Source organism: Rhinoderma darwinii, chromosome 3 (assembly GCF_050947455.1).
Source record: "Rhinoderma darwinii isolate aRhiDar2 chromosome 3, aRhiDar2.hap1, whole genome shotgun sequence".
In the NCBI taxonomy this organism is placed as follows: Eukaryota; Metazoa; Chordata; class Amphibia; order Anura; family Rhinodermatidae; genus Rhinoderma; species Rhinoderma darwinii.
In genome coordinates this window covers 287984742-288005214 of record NC_134689.1, presented here as the reverse complement: position 1 = coordinate 288005214, position 20473 = coordinate 287984742, and the positions used below count along the sequence as shown (strand labels likewise).

The window sequence follows — 20473 nt, the reverse complement described above, 5'->3', positions numbered from 1 at the left end:
GCCTTACATAGTTCTTCTTGTCTGGTTTGCAAAATATCTGTTCCCTTGATGGGGCTTTGGGTCTCACTTTCTGCTTGGAAGTACCTTCTGCGTCAATCTACCTTTAATGACTGAGTGTCCATACGAGATCTGGATCTTAGGCTTTTGTAAACTTTTATTGATAATATTAATGTTGATTCCTGGGAAGGGCATGGGGTTAGACAAATTCAATGTCTTTTCCATAATTCTGTTATTCTTTGTTTCGATGACTAGTCCTCCACCTATGGTATTCCACGTTTGGATTTCTATAAATTTCTGTGCATAAGACATGCGTTGGACTCCTTGTATGTCTCTCGCCCGCTAATTGGCCGACAGGCATTATTGTTCTTCTCCAATAAACTCCCTAAACAAAATTTCCTTATTATATAATATGTTTACTGCTTATATGCCCACAGCTAAACCGTCATATCTGGTCAAGTGGGAAATGGAACTTAACCTAAAACTCTCAGTTCAGTCCTGGTTTAAAGCAATGGCATTTGTAAAAAAAAAAATAAAGGTTTCTAAAAGCTCTCCATTGGGAGATGTCACACAAGCTTATCTTGCGATGGTAGCTCACTCCTGTTCGCCTCTCAAAAATGTCTGAAGGGGGTATAGGGAAGGAGGCACGTATTTACATATATGGTGGGAGTAATGTTTAGTCCACAGATTATGGGTGATCGCCTTCCATTTGGTATCACTGGTCCTGAAACTGCACATTCCTTTATATCTTGAACTAGCTTTATGCTTTGTGGATATAGATCAAATTCCACATCATAGCAGTACTGTGGTTTTTCATATTCCCTTGGCCGCAAGACTCATGATTGCCCGTAAATGGAACTGCACTGATGCATTCTCAGAGGCTGAACTAATAAACCAGATTAATTTCTCGTACCAGATGGAAAAAGCCAGGGCTATTAGAGCAGATGCTTTAGATATAGATATATACTCTAGTTGAGTATTTATAGCTCATACCCGGTTCAGGTATTGTCCTTATTTAAAGCTCTCCATGATGCTTCGGTTACGTCATCATTTTCATTTGTATGCTATTTATATTGGAATAACTGTCAACTGTTGTAACATATACCTGCAGTCTTTAATTGCAATTTTTATTGTAATTGTAATTTTCTTTATTTCATTTACTTAATTTTCTTTATTTCAATGCTCTATGTTGGAGTCTTTCTAATGTGTTTTTCCTATTTCTCAAAATTTAATAAAAAGTTTATTTATAAAAATAACAAAAAAAACAACAAGCTTTCTGTAAAGGATCTGCCAGACACAACTTCTGTGTCGACGCCCATAGGTAATCAGTCTGCACTTGCTTCTATGTCTGTGAGACTGACTCCATCTTCCACCACCCAGGATGGCAGGCTTAGGAGTGGGAGAGCCTATCACAGCCTGGCCAGACGGAGCTAGCTCCCGCCCTCTGTCTATTTATACCTGCCTTTCCTGTTCCTCCTTTGCTTGTGATTCTTCTCTGTTGGTTTCCTGGCCCTGCTGCAGCTCTTGAACTACTGATCCTCTGCTTGTGATTGACCTTGGCTTTACTGACCACTCTTCTGCTCTGCATTTTTGTACCTCGCTCATCTCCTGGTTTGACTCGGCTCGTTTACTTCGCTTGTTGCTCACGGTGTCCCCGTGGGCAACTTCCCCATTTCCCCGGCTTCTTTGTACCCTTGTCTGTTTGTCTGTCGTGCACCTATTGAGTGTAGGGACCGTCGCCCAGTTGTACCCCGTCGCCTAGGGTGGGTCGTTGCAAGTAGGCCTGAGTGGCGGGTAGATTAGGGCTCACTTGTCTGTTTCCCTACCCCTACATTACACTTTCATATGGATGTCGACTGAAAAATAAAAAAGTAATGGCTGTTGGAATGCCAGGAGGGAAAATAAAATGGAAACTGGCTATGGCGAGAAGGGGTTAAAGTTAATATTTGTAAACCATATTAACATCAAATATTGGGAGTCATAATCAACAGATGAAATAGTTAGGATTCTAGTCCTTTATTACTGCATTTTTTGCTAAAGAATTATCATGGTTCATAAGTTGTGCCATGTTGCTTGGAGAATTCCATACATAATAAAATCATGCAAAATAGTTCTACTGAGCTTTGATGTTTACTATGGGAGGACTTCAAACTGTCCACCAAGATCAGCTCTCAGAGAGCGGTCATTATAGAAGAGGTAGCCCAGAAGTGGATACCTTCTAGAAAAAAAAGTATTCACAGCACAAAGTGAAAATAGTTCACCACTGTTTGCATCTACCCAGTGCTAAAGGAAGGTCACACCATATCTATTTTAGTTCAGTGGAGTATATAGGGATTTGTCAGGCAAGATTACAGAGGGAAATAAGCACAACTCCAGGCATAATATTCTGAGAACATTTCAGCTATAGTATTGCTGAGATGCAGCGTGCATTATACAATATGTGTAATATGTTTTAATATCTTAAACTGTTGTCCAGTCATAGGAAATTGATGGCCTATCGTCAGGATAGGCCATTAACATCTGATCGGTGGGGATCCAACTACCGGCACCCCTGCCGATCAGCTGTATTGAAGGGGCCGCGGTGCTCATCTGCGAGCACTACTTCCCCTTCATTCCTTATCTGCTTGTATCGTAAATGAGCAACACACTTGTAGCGGCGGTTCACAGTATTACAGCCTTCTCTTATTGAAGTGAATAAGAGAAGGCTGTAATATTGTGAACCGCCCTTCAAAACACCTGATTGCTGGGGGTGCCAAGAGTTAGGCCCCCACCGATCAGATGTTGATGACCTATCTGGAGGATAGGCCATCAATCTCTTTTGACTGGACAACCCCTTTAAACCTATGAAATGGCCTCTTTAGACTACATCAAGCATATATACACATAAGCAATATGTCAGACATGCTCCGATACCCAATGCAGTTCATAGTATTTATTACTGAGCCTGAGATGATTATAAAGAGCCATAAAAAAGTGAGCATCTATTGCATGTATAGTACTGAATGAATAACATTGTAGACTTAAGTAATGTAGTTTCAGTTACCTTTTCTTTGTACATCTCAAGTTCTGAATCTGTTATTTTCCATGGGTTTTCTCTCCTTATTTTCTCTGCAGTGGGTACATCATTGGCACTTTCATGGAGTCTATAAGGCTCAATCATCTCTTCAAAAAATTTCCAGCTATTAAAACATGAACAATTCTGCTGTCAGTAAGTTTCACCAATTATGACGAAGCTAATTCTAAAAGTAAGCATCTTAAAGTGTACCTCTGATTACAAAACAACTTTCCATAAATCAATAGTACAAGCAAAGATAATGAACTTTGTAATATATATTTTTACAGAAAAATGCCTCTTTCTCCACATATCATACTCCTTCTCCCCACTGCCTCCTTAAATGTTCACTAACTTAGAATTCACTCATAGAATCTGTAGAGCAGAGAGGAGACAGATTCTTAGGCCCCATGCACACGACCATAAAAAACCTCAGTTTTTGGTGGACCAAAACGGACCCATTCACTTTCATTGAACGCGGACACCTTTCCGTAGCGCTACGGAAGGGTGTCCGTGCCGTGGAAATGTTCCGAAAATTATGGAACATTTCCGTTCTTTTGCATTTTGCAGGCCGTGCTTCCATACTTTGTATGGGAGCACGGCTTGAAAATGCGGCTGTCAGTCGGCGGCCGGCCGTGCCCGCAATTGTGGGCCGTGATTGCGGGCACGGTCGTGTGCATGGGGCCTTAGCTTTACAGAGAGAGATCAGGATACAGCTGCCCAGAGAAGTCAATGGAGAGGGAAGAGGAAGTAGCTGCAGAGTGAGACACACAGAGAGCTGCTGCTTCTAGCAAGTGTTTTACTGTCTCATCCCAATATTTGATTCACAGCTACACTGCTCATTACTGCTGTATAACGTCCTCCATGCTGCTACTCAGTATGTGTGAGAGATATAGCGGATCAGGATCTTCTCTGAATACTGTGTATATGAGACTCTTAGCAATGATTATTAACTTTGGGCAACTACTCAACGTTTCCTTTGCACCAGTTTTAATCAATCTCCCCCATTGTGCTTATGTTCATTTCAGTATGCAGCCAGAACCAGAGTGTGTCAGGTTCATGCACAGTGAAGATTACCCCCTTATGCCACAGTCTTAAATGGAATGTGTCTAGAAAAAAAGACATTATTTAAATCAGGTTTTTAACATAAACATATTTTTAGAAGCTTTTTTATTTTTTTAATTTTTTTATGTGATTATCCACATCTTATAATATCACAGTTTTCACACCAGCCCCTTAGGCTGTATTCAGACAAGCGCTGTAGAACCCATCAGTATTTTTCAGGGAAAAACTGACCATTTTACATCAGCGTTGAATCAGTATTGTGTCAGAGGGAGTTTTCCGTGTGTTCATTTTTAATGTCCCTGTAGCATCAGTAATAATCCATTTTATTACGTCAGTGAAAAAAACCTGATTGCTTTTTTTTCAGCATCTTTTAGCAATCTGTCAGTGAAAAAATGGACCGCACTCAGATAGCGTCTGTGTGCGGACCCATTTTTTTCACTGACCCATTGATTTAAATGGGTGAGTCTAATGTGAGAATCAGCTAAACTAGTGCATGCCGCGATTTTCTCTGTACGAGCTGGTTTGTGTGGATAATCAGACATGTGCATGTACCTGTTAACATTTATCGGTCATTGTTCAATTTTTGTGTTGTCAGTTATACACTCGGACAGCACCTGGATGTTAACATCACTCATCTGAAAAGGCCCTATAGCAGTCACAATAGGCTTTTGCTTCCTGTTTTCAGCAGCTCACTTGTCAATTTTGCAGTAAGAACTGGGATAGGACTAGTGAAGTCATTTTCATTAAAGGGCAGAGGATTTAATGACAGCTCTATGGTTCTGCTGGTGGCCTACATAAGGCAGAATAGCAACACTATAAACTATACACACACTTAAATATAGAAATCCCTTCTTTTTAAAAAAAATGTTTTTATTGTGCAGAAGTACTAAAAGTTTGGCATCGCAGTATTTGTACACATCCGTAGAATAAATTTCACATATTATTTTTACTGCATACATTTTTACTGTAAACTGAAAAAACCCCCACAAATAACAATAATAGAATTGAATTTCTTTCAATGCCCCCGCCCCCCCCCAAAAAAAATCAACCCTCGCACAACTACATTGAAGGAAAAATAAAAAGACTGGGCTCTTGGAATGCAATGATGAAAAAAATATTTCTTGGCCTTTAAAGTCCTAAAATAGACTAGTCCCTAAGGGGTTAAAGAGGAGCTATGGTATCCTGAGTTTATAGGGGTTGTATGATATTGAAATATAAGGGTCAGCATCACTCGTGTATAGGCTGTGTCTGGTATTGCAGCTGAGCCTTATTCACTTGTATGCTGCAATAATAAACACAGACTATGGACAAGAGTGGCGCTGCTTTATAAAAAAGCTATTTTTTTTCCTTCTAATCTCATACAACCATTGTAAGAAAACGTTCACTTCAGTTTTATTGTGGATGGGGCAGACGGCCCCATAGGGACTTAAAGGACAGGTGTCGCGAAAATTATTTTTTTTATAAATTTGCTTTTAGTGTGTTATTAAAATTAATTTTATTTATTTGTGTGTTTGTGTTTTACTTTTTTATAACTTTTACTTCTCTATGGGGGCTGCCATTTTTTTTTCATCTCTGTATGTGTCGATTAACGACACATAAAGAGATGGAATACAGCACATACATCCCCATAGAGAATGCGAACGGGAGCCGTTCCATTGGTTCCGTTGGTGTACGCCGTCTGTGTGGGAATGGCGCATGCACCGCTCCCACACAGTCCAAAAGGAAGGTCTTCGGCCGAGCGACTTCCGGCGCCAATTTCATGTGGACCGGAAGCCGCGGCCGGACAGTAAGATGACTACTTCCGGTCGCGGCTTCCGGACATGTGTTCAGAAGCAAGGACTAGGAGCGGAGGGAGCGTACGGAGCAGAGGGAGCAGCGGCAGGAGCAGGTAAGTTATGTTTGTCTATGTTCGTGTTTTACTGTGTGATTACCACTGTATGTAAGCCTACTACACTGTGTATTCGCTCAAAAAATGGCGGCACACAGTGTAGGAGGTTTGAACATTCAACCCCCTCCTTTCTCCTGGCACTAGCCAGGATAAAGGAGGGGGATTAATTGAGCACACTAGAGCGAGTGTGTCTTCTCCAATTTTGCAGCATAAAGCAATGTGGTTGCTTTACCACATGCCAATGCTGCAATTTTGGGAATTGCTCCCTCTAGTGACCAGCACAGGGAAATGTTATAAATTAGAATCTAATTTATAATATTTCCTGACTTTTGAAAAAATTAAAAAAATTAGAACAATGTCTAATCATGTACAGGGTGGGCCATTTATATGGATACACCTAAATAAAATGGGAATGGTTGGTGATATTAACTTCCTGTTTGTGGCACATTAGTATATGGGAGGGGGGAAATTTTGAAGCTGGGTGTTGACCATGGCGGCCATTTTGAAGTCGGCCATTTTGTATCCAACTTTAGTTTTTTCAATTGGAAGAGGGTCATATGACACATCAAACTTATCGAGAATTTCACAAGAAAAACAATGGTGTGCTTGGTTTTAACGTTACTTTATTCTTTCATGAGTTATTTACAAGTTTCTGACCACTTATAAAATGTGTTCAAAGTGCTGCCCATTGTGTTGGATTGTCAATGCAACCCTCTTCTCCCACTCTTCACACACTGATAGCAATACCGCAGAAGAAATGCCTCCCGATCTGACCCCCTTAGACTTTCATCTTTGGGGTCATCTGAAGGCAATCGTCTATGCTGTGAAGATACGAGATGTGCAGCAACTGAAACTACGGATACTGGAAGCCTGTGCTAGCATTTCTTCTGCGGTGTTGCTATCAGTGTGTGAAGAGTGGGAGAAGAGGGTTGCATTGACAATCCAACACAATGGGCAGCACTTTGAACACATTTTATAAGTGGTCAGAAACTTGAAAATAACTCATGAAAGACTAAAGTAACGTTAAAACCAAGCACACCATTGTTTTTCTTGTGAAATTCTCGATACGTTTGATGTGTCACATGACCCTCTTCCAATTGAAAAAAATAAAGTTGGATACAAAATGGCTGACTTCAAAATGGCCGCCATGGTCAACACCCAGCTTGAAAAGTTTCCCCCCTCCCATATACTAATGTGCCACAAACAGGAAGTTAATATCACCAACCATTCCCATTTTATTTAGGTGTATCCATATAAATGGCCCACCTTGTATATACTAACGGTTTAACTAAAAAATAAAATAAAAAAAATTCTAGCGACACATTCGCTTTAAATGATCATTGTATTCTCTATATCGGGATTTCACTCCATGTTGTTGAGTTTTAAGAGACAGAATGACAAAATTAATTAACCCCTTGTACTTGCACACCAATGCTATACTGGACATGTATTGTAAAGCAGTGATGAAAATAATATAGATAATAATGACAATGACAGTGGAGTAAAATAATAATGACTACAGAGTTAATAAATACTCCTTACATCAAATGTACAGGTTTCTGAATGTATCTGATCCATGGGGCTCCTGCTCTGCTGTATTGGTAAATTACTTTTATGTTACTCTTGCTTACTGAGATTTCTCTAGCCATAAAACAGGTAATAAAAGTTTTGTAGTTTGTTGCAGAAAATCTGACAATATGCTACTGTTACATACCTTTCTTTGCTTGGCTTAGTGTTAATGTCTGCAACAATATATACATCGGCAAATTTAATGCGGAACTTACTGAGAAGTGAGGCCATCCTGTGAAGATAAAGAATAAAATATGAATGTAATGTGCCTGTGGTTCCTAGTTAATTTCCATCCAAATGAAAAGTTACAAAAATAAATTCTTCTTTATGCAGGATATATTTTCCTTCTACTCCGAGATGCTTGCAAGAAGGAAAATATGCCTGGAGCCTGGGGAAATAAATATATATATTTGATGAACATTTAATTAGAGTCTTTAAAGAGAATAATGAGGACGTGTTGCATTTACATAAGATTATTTTCAGTGTTTGTTTTAAGTTTATAAAATAAAACTGGACAATCGATGTGCATAATTACATCAATTTTTCATCTTCAAGACGGTTCGCTTTTCCACCAATAAAGATTCGCAGTTTACAATTCTTCCATTTCTTTCTCAGGGTCAAGATATGTGGAATAAGTAAAGTCAAACCTAAAAAAAACAAAGATAATACTGACTAAGGGCCTGGAGGATTGAAGACAAAAAAGTTGGAAAATACACACAACGATCAAATTTCATATTACAGAACTGTATTTGAAGAATATCAAACAATGGAGGCTGAAATGGTGAATTTTTTTCTATATTTCTGCCTATGAAATATGAATTTTTTTCGTTGGTGAAACACCAGCACAGTCTCACTCCATTTGAGTTCAGTTGGAAGGGAGGGGGCCCGCTCAAAATTTTGGTATGAGGCCCCATGATCACTAGTTACGCCCCTGCCTCTGTAGTAGGGACAATATGTGGTTTGACTGGTCCTTTCCATATTCACTATCTCAGAGTATGACAACCTCCATAGATCATGTTGGATATATCTTAAGGTTGAGGATTCTGAGTCGTATTATTATGCTAGTGGCAAAAACTATATGAAATCTGAATTTAAATTTTGACCTTTAAAATATTCAATAAATCATATTGTATCAGGTCTCCTAGAGCTCATCATCTTGTTAGTTTCATCTTGGTCATATTTTAATGCAGTTGTTCTTATAATATATCTTACCTCCGTCGTCAAACAGCCACCAAACATCAATAGTGCCCTTCCCTTGCTTCTTCTTAAATTGTTCACTAGCTTCTACGAGTCTCTGGTTATACTCGCCCACGTGCATTGGTGGAGCTGTACTAACCCCTGAAATATGAAGCAAAAATATTGATCTGAAATGTCAAAAATAGACACCAGTGGTTCCACTGGAAATGTCAGCTGTGAGAGCCATTAAAAATTCATATTTATTTTCTAAGAGACTGAATTTGATGATAAAATCTCATATATTTAATGTCATGATAAAAAAATGGAAATTTCAGCTGCCTAGAACAAAGGAAATGGATTTGTCAAATTAAGCAGAAGGCTGACATGGGAACAATGCAAACAGTTTAGGAAATGTCATCTTAAATTTAGTAGCTGTACTGTGAGATCATAGCCCACATTATTTAAAAGTATCAATCTTGACTTTCGTAATGTCTTTTCCGATGCTTAGTCCTTCTGTCACATTCCATCCTTTATTGGAAGGTTGTTTAACATTTTGATTACAAAATTGCAACCAAATTAATAAAATGTTCCCCTTTTCCCCCTTACTCACTATGACATACAAAATGAATTATGCATAAGATATCACAGTTAAAAGGGATCTAATACTTTAATAATTATGGTCCCATGTTACGCTCTATTGCTGTAATATAGTCACTTCTACAATGGTGAAGCAATTGCTTATTTCATAAACTACAACGTTGTATACGCTTGTCCGTAGATATGATATAACTCTCTAGAAATCTCTACAGGTATTTTTCATATGTGAAACAATCTTACCCTCTAGAGTTGATTTCCCTCAGATCAGCAGTTTGGGACCAAATCTAGTAGAGATTTTACAATGAAACTTCTTCCAAAGACCACATATTTGAGAAGACCACCCCTGAGGTAGACCAGATTTTTCTGCGATGGATTTTCAATTTGCTTATATCCTATGTATATTGTCCCTATGTTTTGTGGGGATGATTCCTCTGGGAGACCATTTTTCACAGCAATTTTAGGTGGTCATCTTTAAGAGGTTTCACTGTATTACAAAGAACCTGCTCTGTTAGTTTTGTGATATATAGTATTGTGAATAGAACCCCTTTTATCTGAAAGCAGTTGACTTTTTTACCTTACAAAACACAAAATGTAATAGTCAAAATACAAATGTTCTTTACAGTTTCTTCCCATAATTTAAGGGGGTTGTATAGGATTAGAAAAAAGGGTCTGCTTTTCTTTTCATTTTTCCCTTTCCATGGGCTGTGTCTAGTATTGCAGTTCATCCCCACTCAAGTGAATTGAGCTGAACTTCAATACCACACACAGTCTATGAACAGATGTGGTGATGTTTCTGTGTGGGGGGGGGGGGGAGTAAATCCTTTTTTCTAATCCTGGACAACCCCTTTAACTTTTATGGCATGTTGATCAGATTCATTATAATAGTGCAGATCCTTGGTTTCATTGGAAATCTCACCATACATGCATGATGACCAACTCTCCAATGCAACCGGAGGTCGGGACCTCTCATTCTCACATGAGGTCCTTAGCTGATTTTTAGAAGATGTCTGATTGACATGTCATAAAGGTTAATTATGGGATCACCCAGTAAATTCAGCAGCATTTAATAATATATACACTACTATCTTGATTTTTCCATAATCGATCTACTGTGCTTAGAAAATGCTCATTACAGTCCTTTAATAGGATTACTAGACAGGAAAACGAACAAATATGAATTTACTATTTGACTTTGAACCTTTTGAAATGTTAAATACTTTTGTGTCAAAAAAGACAAAAGTATAGTAGGTATGATACCTTTATTGGCTAACCATAAAAGTTCTATATGCAAGCTTTCAGAGCACAGAGGCCCCTTCTTCAGGCAGTTTACAAATGAATGACTTAGAAAAAAGCACAACATTTAGATGTTACACAAAGACAATTAGTACATGAGGTGATACATCATTAAGATAAGCCGGGGCAATAAAACTGAGGTTATAGGGGTGATGAACCTTTTAAATTTTTTAAAATTAAACATTTTCCACTGGCTTTTAATAGGATAAAAGTGGAATAAGTCTTAATGGAGTTTTGGTAGGATATAGGACTTTTCATTTTGCTGCGTCAGTACTTTGGGAGCTGGTAGCTTGGAGAGCAATTACAGTGATAGATGGCCTGTCATGTGGGCACTAAGAGTGGCGATTAGTAGCTCTTGACATGTTCAGTATTGCACAACATAGCGTAATGGGAGAGGTGATAACACCATCAAGCATTTGAAGTGCATCTTTCCACAGATTGTTATCTTCTCTGTATACTGTCAGAAACAATTCAATGGTACTTGTGTATTTACAATGTTTTGTTAAAACAAAAATCGCAATAAAATTTAGCATCAATTTCTGTATTTTACTCTGCATATTTTGTTGATTCATTTTTGTGCATAAACTTAGTTTATTTTTAATGTTCTAAAACTATCTTAATTAGAAACAAAAGTGTTTACCATCATTTTGTTCATAAAACATGAATCGTCATGAAATATATATATTTTTTCCAAACATAAAAAAATAATTGGTGCAATGTAGCAGTACAGATGCTTAATAATGATGTTTAGTTACAAAGGGGCCATGGCACCATGGACCTAGTGCGTGTCATGAAAACATTATGACAGTACTACCAATAGCCTCGACAGTGGATATTAAATCATACTGAGCAAAAGAAGAATATGGAGACCCCAATCAATACTGCTGGCATGGGCATGAAATAATCCCTATTGTTCAAATAAAAGAAGACATCGACTGTCTGTACGCTGCGTTAAAACACCAGATTGGCGTCTTCATCGAGTAAAAACAAAACACTCTGCATTTACATTTATTTATACAGTCAATCGAAAACTGTCTGAGCAGCTGACAATGATGGAAGGTTGTGCCTGTCACATATGAATATATTTATAAGGTACCCACTGTAACCAATCTGCGCCTCCCTTTACGTCGTCCCTGATATTAACAATATTATAAAAGTACCGCACTCATGGACTATTTCTGTTATAATGTATGATAATGTAGAATGCGTTATTTCCATCACAATCAAATAATGAATGAAAATTGCACAAAATAATTATGGGATGTAAAATATTCTACAAATAGAAAATGACTCAACATCAGACGTCCATACTTTTGTACACTTTTTCATTTGTGTTTGGTCTTTTTTCTATTTCAGATTATAAATAGCCCATGACAAGTTTTTTCTAATGTTGTTATCATACAGATTGTTCCAGCGTATCAGTCTCACTGACCCTGTCAACACCAGCAATCACAAATTCAATGCATATATTTGTATATGAAATCATTTTAGTCAGGAATAAACTTACAATAGAATACAATGTGTGATCGGTTTGCAGAGAACATGACATGGTTTGGAGTCAGAAAAGTTGATAATATATTTAAATTGACTTGTTTTTGTGAAAGATTCTTTTTTTAGTTCAAGTTCATTTCCCCAGGAGGGTTATTCATATTCATAAATATTTTGTAGGTTTTGGGCTATTTGTGCGGCAGAAGCTGAAATCGACTCTAGCTACGAGCTACGATTTCTGCTATACTTTATGCCAATTTCTGGCGTAAATTCTATTAAATTTGTCATGCCACGAGCAGCCCCGCCCCTCGTGCTAAGCTCCACCCAATTTTTGAAAAAGACATGAGAACAGCGTAGCAGAAAAAAAATGTCACTTTTTTGGTGCAAAACAGACGTGTGCCATCATTTGTGACTTGGCATTATAAATCTTCTACATAGTGTACAGAGCACCTTGGAAACTCGCATTTGAGGGACCGGAATGAGAGAATAACAGGGCTGGTGTGTTTAATGACCCTAGTACGTATATCTTGCTAATGATGAAAATTTGTCTAAAGTTTCACTTAAAAGCATACCTTTGTGTAAAAGAACTGCACAAACCTGTTCAAGACACACAAATATGCTGAATGAAGAATTTAAAGTATTTCTGTCAGTAGCGAAAAATTATTAAATAACTTCTAATACTGGAGGCAGACGCACAATAGAAAATACTGCATCACATCTAATTTATGTATTTTCATGCAATCCCTTTATTTGTGAATACATAAGCAGGAAATCAGGCTGCCTACCATGCAATAAGAGTGAACTCCCTTCAAGCTAAATGCAAATGTCGCTATAGCTAAAGTACACTATTATTTAGTGGGAGCTATTTTGACAGCTGAACATAACATAAATAGTTATAAGTAGAAATACTTGTAATGTATATAAATTACACAGCTATTCCTGCAGGCTCCAATTTTAATTTAGATGAAGTCATATATTTTCCTTCCGGGAACTATTTTGCAAATTATACTGAAAAATGGAAGAACACATACAAACACAATAAAAACTTTTTTCTTCTGTTTTTACCTTTTAAAGGATAACATTAGCTTTAGTTCCAACACTAACAACTCTACACATGGGAGATATCTTATAAAGAAAGTTAGTGGAAACTTTGCCATAGTGTTACCTTTTTTAGATGCTTGACTGGTAATATTCAGCTTGGTGGGTTTAGAGAAGAACCTGCGAATTCTACTATTTCCATCCTGAAATTCACTGTCTTTAATGGTTGCTTCAAGTGCCAGTCTCTCTTGTTCTAGTCTCTGCATTTCCTCTAGAAAATCAGATATGAAGATAGGAATAGTTATGTGTGGAGTAGATTCTGGAAAATGCACTTTCACAAAACTTTTGATATATCGTATGGACATATGAGAAGTTTTGATTAGTGGGGCCCAGGTGCTAAGACCCCTACTGTCACTGAAATGAAGGTGCAGAAGCGCTCAGTTGAGCACCTTGCACCTTCGGCTGTGATCGGCACTTCTCGTTAGGCTGTAGACGGCTCACATAGAACGTCTATGAGCCAACTTCAGGCTGATGAGAGCGCCGATCACAGCTGAAGGTGCAGAACACTAAGCAGAGCGCTTCTGCACCTTCATTTTAGCGAGAATGGGGGTCTCCGCACCGGGAATTCTTCTAATATGTCTCTATGACATATCAAAAGTTTTGCGAAAGTGCAGTTGCTCTTTAACATTATACATCAGGAAGTATTTCTTGGTGTCTTCTGTTCAACACTATACCCACGTCTCAAAGAAGAAACAATACAGTTGAAGAAGTGACTAAACTATTCCTAAATTAATTTTGTACAATGTTGTTAAAAACACATATGAGTCGGGAGTTGGAACCCCATCAATAAAACATTCACGGCCTAACCTAAGAATAGGACATCAATGCTTAAGTCCCAGAAAAGCCCCTTTAAACATTTAAAAAATGCTGTACTACAAGAGGTAATGGTGTTAAAATCAATAAACACGTTTAAAAAAGGACTAGGCCTTTATCTTAGGATCAATGGTATTGAGAGTTTTAACTAATAGGATAGAAGTATAATATCCTTATGGCGTCAGGAAGAATATTTATCTCCATGAGGAAATTTTTTTATCACCCTGGGATGTTTGCTTTGCCTTCCTCTGGATCAAATAACTTAAGGCCCTTTTACACCGGCCGACACTCGGCCAATGCAGCGAGTGACGATCAACGAGACATCGATGATCCGCGCTCGCTTGCTCCTGTCACACGGAGCTCTGGATGGGGACGAGCGGTCGTTACTCCGATCGCTCGTTTACATACATTTTTTTAATGTCGGCAGCGCATCTCCCTTTTTACATAGAGAGATGTGCTGCCGACAACGATAATATTTAACTTTTTTAAAACTATACGACCAGCAGAGGATCGAGCATTTGCTCGTTCATCTGCTGATTGCTGCCCTTTTTACACAGGGCAATTATCGGTAACAAGCGTTATATGAAAGCTCGTCTTCCCGATAATCGTCCTGTGTAAAACCCCCTTTAGTCTGAGAAAAGTCAAACTGGTTGGACACTTGTCACACTATGTAACTATGTGTGTAACTATGTAAAATAAAAGTAGCAAGTGATGAGTATAAAGTCCAAAGTACTGATGATAAATCTTTAACTCTCCAAGAAGAGGATTAGAAATAACAAATTTTCTGACTCACAGTTCCTTAGTAAGGCATTTGAAATATAAAACGTCATAAATAAAACACTGAAATAGATGCCAAGTGTACAGTCCAACCCTGGAACTATTACTACTGCAAGAGAGAGAAAGTGAGGGAGAGATGAGGAAAAATCCCTATTGAATCTTGCAGGATTGGATACAGACAGTAGAGGGTCTCTATGCAGGAATAGATATGGGCTTGCCTCTCCAAAAGCAAATATAATAAGAGTTAGGGAGAATCTCCTATGTAGCTCTCGATAAAAATTCCCCACAGGTGCGCCAATCCACCAGTAATTATGAGCCATGGGGACTAAAGCAGTGATTGCCGCATAGTAGGCCGTAACAGCAATGTGATTTTCATTGTAAGATCGGATTGGACGCTCTTGCCTGTTGGGCCCCTCTTCTGTTGCACAGGTCACCCTTATAGTATGTATGCTCCTACAGCTTTGGAGAACCTATTGTTCTAATGCAAACCTATATAAACTGCCGTCTTGAGTAACCTGGTGTCATTCATTATTGTCGTTTTTCTCAATAACGGCTTTTAGGCAGACAGATACAGTATATGCATACATTTCTATTAATATTTCTCCGTCTTATATATTCAAATAAAAAAAATGTACAAGGAATCACAAAAAGGATTGAATAATTAAATAGCCAATTTATATCCCAAATGGCACATATTTCCATCAGAGAAAGGGGCATCATTCAGGATTAAGTATAAAGGGGTTTGTTATTCATTACTGTGATAGGAGCACTAGACTGTGGTAAAGGTTCCTCACTGGGAAAGTTACCTTTTATTGTAAAAGAATGAAGTACAGAGCTAATCTTCCTTGTCTGGGAAATGGTGTATAAAAATGGTTTCTACACAGTGGATAGTCAACTGATACCGGCTTCAATTACCCATCTGACACTTTACGATCGCTAATAATTCTACTTTAATTAGGCTCTGCTATAATAACATGATGACTGTATTTAATAGGATATAACACTAATCATGCATATTATTCAGTTAGAAAGGTTATTACTTCTCATTCTTCCTAAATGCTTCTATCAAAAATCTCTCTTCACAAAACAAGTTTTTCACATAACTCTTTTCACCACCAGTTTTGTTTTAGTAACTCAAAAGGATCCTCATTGTTGCATTTGTCACCAGAGAAGTGAATCCTCTAAGCTGCAATCACCCTTAACACTCGCAAGGAGGTATAGGCTTTCCAGGTCGAATTCCTAGACCACGGTCCCCAGAAAAATCAACAATTGGCGGCTGGTGTGCTGTAGAAAAGAACTTAAAATGAAGTCAGGAACATAGCCAGGGAAAGTCAATAAATTAGCAGTTCGGATGTAGCAAGTCGGAGGATGAGACAGAACCGTCAAGAGAAAGGCCAGGGGTTGATTCCAGGAGTAGAACCACAAGATCCAAGCAACAAATCCAGAGGGCGAGAAAGGAGCAGAATCAGGTCAGGATCAGGAGTTAGAAACTGAGTGAGTAACAAAATAGGGATATTAGCCAAGCAAGAAGGTACCTTGATATGCAGGCATTGAGACATGGCCGAGGTCTTCTTAAAATAGGCCGCCTGGGTGATGTCAGAGGGAAGCACCAGTGGCTGTGTCACCAGACACTCCTGCAGTAAAGAGTAGTTGAGCCATGGCCAGATCAGCTGAGCTGCGGTTGGAATAAGAGAGGGAGAGAAAGACCGTGGCGCAGGGCATGGAGTCTGGTTGCCTACTGACTTGATGTGGACGCTGCCAAAGCTGCGGCAACCAGCGGGGAACCAGCGCTGGAGTGTGGAGAAGTTAATAACACTCATTCAGACATTGCAGATTTGGTTAGTATTTTGCATCAGTATTTGTAAGCCAAAACCAGGAGTGGATCCTATACACATGGAAAATATAATGAAAAGATTTATACTTCCCTTTTTTGCATCTACTCCTGATTTTTATACTCATAGAGCAAAGCAAGGGACCCATTATAATAAATGGGAAAGGCCAGGTTTTAGCAGGCATACCATATTAATACAAATGTACTTTTTTCTATAATTTACGATGGCACCTGTCAAGAGGTGGGATCTATTAGGTAGCAAGTGAACAATTAGTTTTAGAAGTTGATGTGTTGGAAGCAAGAAAAATGGGCAAGTGTAAAGATATAAGCAACTTTGACAGGGGCCAAATTGTGATGGCAAGACGACTGGGTCACAGCATCTCCAAAATGACAGGTCTTGTGGGATGTTTCGGGTATACATTGGTCAGTACCTACCAAAAGTGGCCAAGGTAGAACAAGCGGTGACGGGGTCATTGGCTCCCAAGGCTCATTGTTTTGTGTGGGGAGCCAAGCTCAGCTTGTCTGGTTCGATCCCACAGAGCTACTGTAGCAAAAATTGCTGAAAAAAAATAATGCTGGCTATGATAGAAAGGTGTCAGAACACAAACGGCATTTCAGCTTGCTGCGTTTGTGGTTTTGTAGCCACAAACCAGTCAGATTGCCCATGTTGTACCCTGTCCTACAATGGACACGTGAGCATCAGAACTGGACCATGGAGCACTGAAAGAAGGTAGACTGGATTGTTGAATCACATATTCGTTGACATCATGGACAGCCAGCAGCGAGGGCAGTCAGTGGAGGCATTGTGATGTTCTGGGCAATGTTCTGCTGGGAAGCCTTAGGTCCTGCCATTCATGTGGATGTTACTTTGATATGTACCACCAATCTAAACATTGTTTCATTCCAAGTAAACTCATTCATGGCAACGGGGTGTACTTGGTCCTTTTCTGCATTTGCGCCCTGACACTACAAAAATTGTTCAGGAATGTTGTGAGGAAAATTACAACGAGTTCAAGGTCTTAACCTCCAAGTTTCCCAGATCTCAATCCAATCGTGCATCTGTGGGATGTGCTGGAAAAAATAAGTCAGATCCATGGAGGCCCGCAACTTGCAACTTACAGGATTTAAAGGATCTGCTGCTTATGTCTTGGTGCTAAATACCACGGGACACCTTCAGAGGTCTTGTGTCCATGCCTCCATGAGTCAAACCATGTGCCACCAATCTTCTCCAGAAATAGACTAAATTAAAGGGGTAGCTGCAGCTCTATTCAAAGTCTATGGCACAGACAGAAACAGCTGAGCCTCCCTCCGATCTAGCATTTATCATTTATCCAACGCATAGGTGATAAAACCTTCTTACCAGAATATTCCTATCACGATCTTTGGGTATGTGGACCCACTAGGCCGCACCACTGTAGCGGGGTAGCAGCTGGCCCAACAACAGTGTACCAAGTCTATACAAAGTCTAAGCACAAGGGTACCATTAATAGTCCAGATAGTAGCAGAGGCTTAGGCACAGATGGAACTTTGACGGCAGATGACGCCAAACGTGACGGATGACAGCAGGTGTGGCAGATGGCATAACATGACTCCAACAATAAAAAGGGCACTGGAACAAACCCAGAACGGGATACAGGATACAGGGTAGCAGGGCACGGGAACACTGGGAACAGGATACGACCAAGGGACCATTTGCAAGACTAACATGGGAATACACAACAATGCTCAGGCAAGGAGTGAAAGGGCAGAGCCCCTTTTATAGTCTAGGGTGATTAGGGCTGATTTACATTATTTTTCATGTGCACGCTTTGGCCCTTTCAGGCTGGGAACGATCGTGTGCACGCACCCTACAGGAGACTACAGAGCGGAGTGAAAGTGAGTGCTGGTGTCTCAGGAGGGAGATGCCTGCCAGGACTGGGGTGTCTGCCGTCGCGGCCGTCGTTGGCGAGTGGGCACGACGGGCCGCAGACGTTACAATCCCTTTGAGCAGCTAGGTGTTGTAGGTGTTGCCAGACAGAGCTTCAGAAGTGGTCAGAACGGAATATTTGCGCTGGGTGAAAGGATGCCTAGCTACACCTCTGCAAATAGGCGTTCTGATATATTAGAAATGCTCAACCGGAGCAAATAAATATTCATGCATAGAAGCGAAAACCAAATAATGGACACTTGTCTGTAAAATGAAAGTTTAGATATATTTACTGCTAGTAAAAAAAAATCTTTGCAAAGTTATAATCAAATGCTTCCTATGTGATGTTGTCTTTGAGTCTGAATCTGCATTGAGCTTTGGACTGCTGTTTCCATGTCTGCACACATACTGTAGTACAGTATTCGTCTAGTGCTGAGGTCCCTCAGTGTCACAGTGTAACATTCTTGGTTAAGGTCTCAGAATCTGCAGGACTTAATGATTCTTTCAGTATGCTTGTGTGTCTTACCATCAGTGAATAACTGGCAATTATCACTCATTGTAGTAATGATTGGGGTTTAATTAAGCATTGTTGGATAGAGATTTCTGGACTATTACAGGAGGTTTATTATATAAATATACAGGAATGTTTTACTCTGGGGTCTATATGTTCATTGGTTGATTGGTTGCTGCTAGATTTATTTTATATGGCTTTCTCAGTCATTGTCCAAGTACCAATCTTCATTTGAAAATTGTATTCAACCGGTAAAAGCTATGCAAGCAATCCATTTATTTACTATGTAAGTAAGTTTTTAGTCAGAGTATGTTCAAATAATACAAGGCAAAGTACCACTTTTATGTACAGAAGTGGAGTGGCATCTAAAATTCTTACCCATTTCTACAAGGACATGTTATGGGCTACTTTATCCGGCAGATGGCAGCAGATACATTCCTGGAAAATGTCTGTTAAAATGAACGTGCGAGGATTTTTCAATCTAACTATCCTGCTGTCTGTGCAATACCACTCACAAAAATTCTGGGGTCTGGTACATTGCCATAAAAAAAGAAACATAAAATATGATATTGCCACAAAATCAAGAACTTCGAAGACACTTTTACTATGATATTAGGGATATACATTATTATCAATTCCTTACAATATACTTATTACCCTAATAATTTCCTTTAGGAGTTAGAGAGATCAAGAAATAGTGCAAATGGAAACAATTTATCGTAAACCCATTTGAACAGGCAGGAGATCAAAGACTTAATATCTCCTTTTAGACATACGACCCGGTATGCAAAAGAGTTGTTGAGTGGCACACTGGAGGTGTTGGGGAGAGGTTGATCCTTGAAGAGGTTAAGCTGCGGTTGGATGTTGGGCATGAGAATGGGGGGGGGTCAGGGCATCCTTGGGGTTAGGGGGTGGATTGGATGGTGCAGCCTGGCAATGTGGAAACTAGATAAGGATAAAGGTGTTCTATGTCCTAACAATAGTTCATGAAAAATGCCTTATATGTTCGAAATTGATTGTTTCTTGGGTTGTACCCCAGAAGGTAAATGCAATGGTATGTTGCTTGGAAAGTGAATTACATGCAATGTCTTTATCATTGATCTTGGGTTGATTTCTCTGATGTCTCAGAGGGCATCTATGTACAGTGGCAACATCAATGTCGTTGTTATTTTTTATTTCATTACTATGACTTATTATGTTTTCATCTATTTTATTTTGTCATGTTATTTTTCTTTTGTTTGCCTAAAATCAAATAAAAATATGTTTAATAAAAACCCAGAAATAGTGCAGTGCAGCCAAAAGGAAGTTAAATTCCCTACTGGTGTCATAAGCACAATACCGAAGCTTTTATGAAAATCTATATTCTTTGATAAAGGCTTTCACATTTGCCTGAAAGTGGCATTTTAATGGGA

The 20473-nt window shown here is 39.1% G+C and overlaps 1 protein-coding gene across 7 annotated transcripts in view; it reads right to left on the bottom strand.

The window, feature by feature from the left end:
* Window positions 1-20473, bottom strand: part of SLC12A1 (solute carrier family 12 member 1) — a 127414-nt gene that overhangs the window by 6625 nt on the left and 100316 nt on the right. For all 7 annotated transcript variants that reach the window (XM_075858022.1, XM_075858021.1, XM_075858016.1 and 4 more), the window contains 5 exons: window positions 13291-13434; window positions 8784-8909; window positions 8107-8218; window positions 7717-7803; window positions 3041-3176 (listed from right to left, as the gene is read on the bottom strand). In XM_075858022.1, the coding sequence (XP_075714137.1) occupies window positions 3041-3176; window positions 7717-7803; window positions 8107-8218; window positions 8784-8909; window positions 13291-13434 (605 nt within the window). The remainder of the gene's footprint in view (window positions 1-3040; window positions 3177-7716; window positions 7804-8106; window positions 8219-8783; window positions 8910-13290; window positions 13435-20473) is intronic.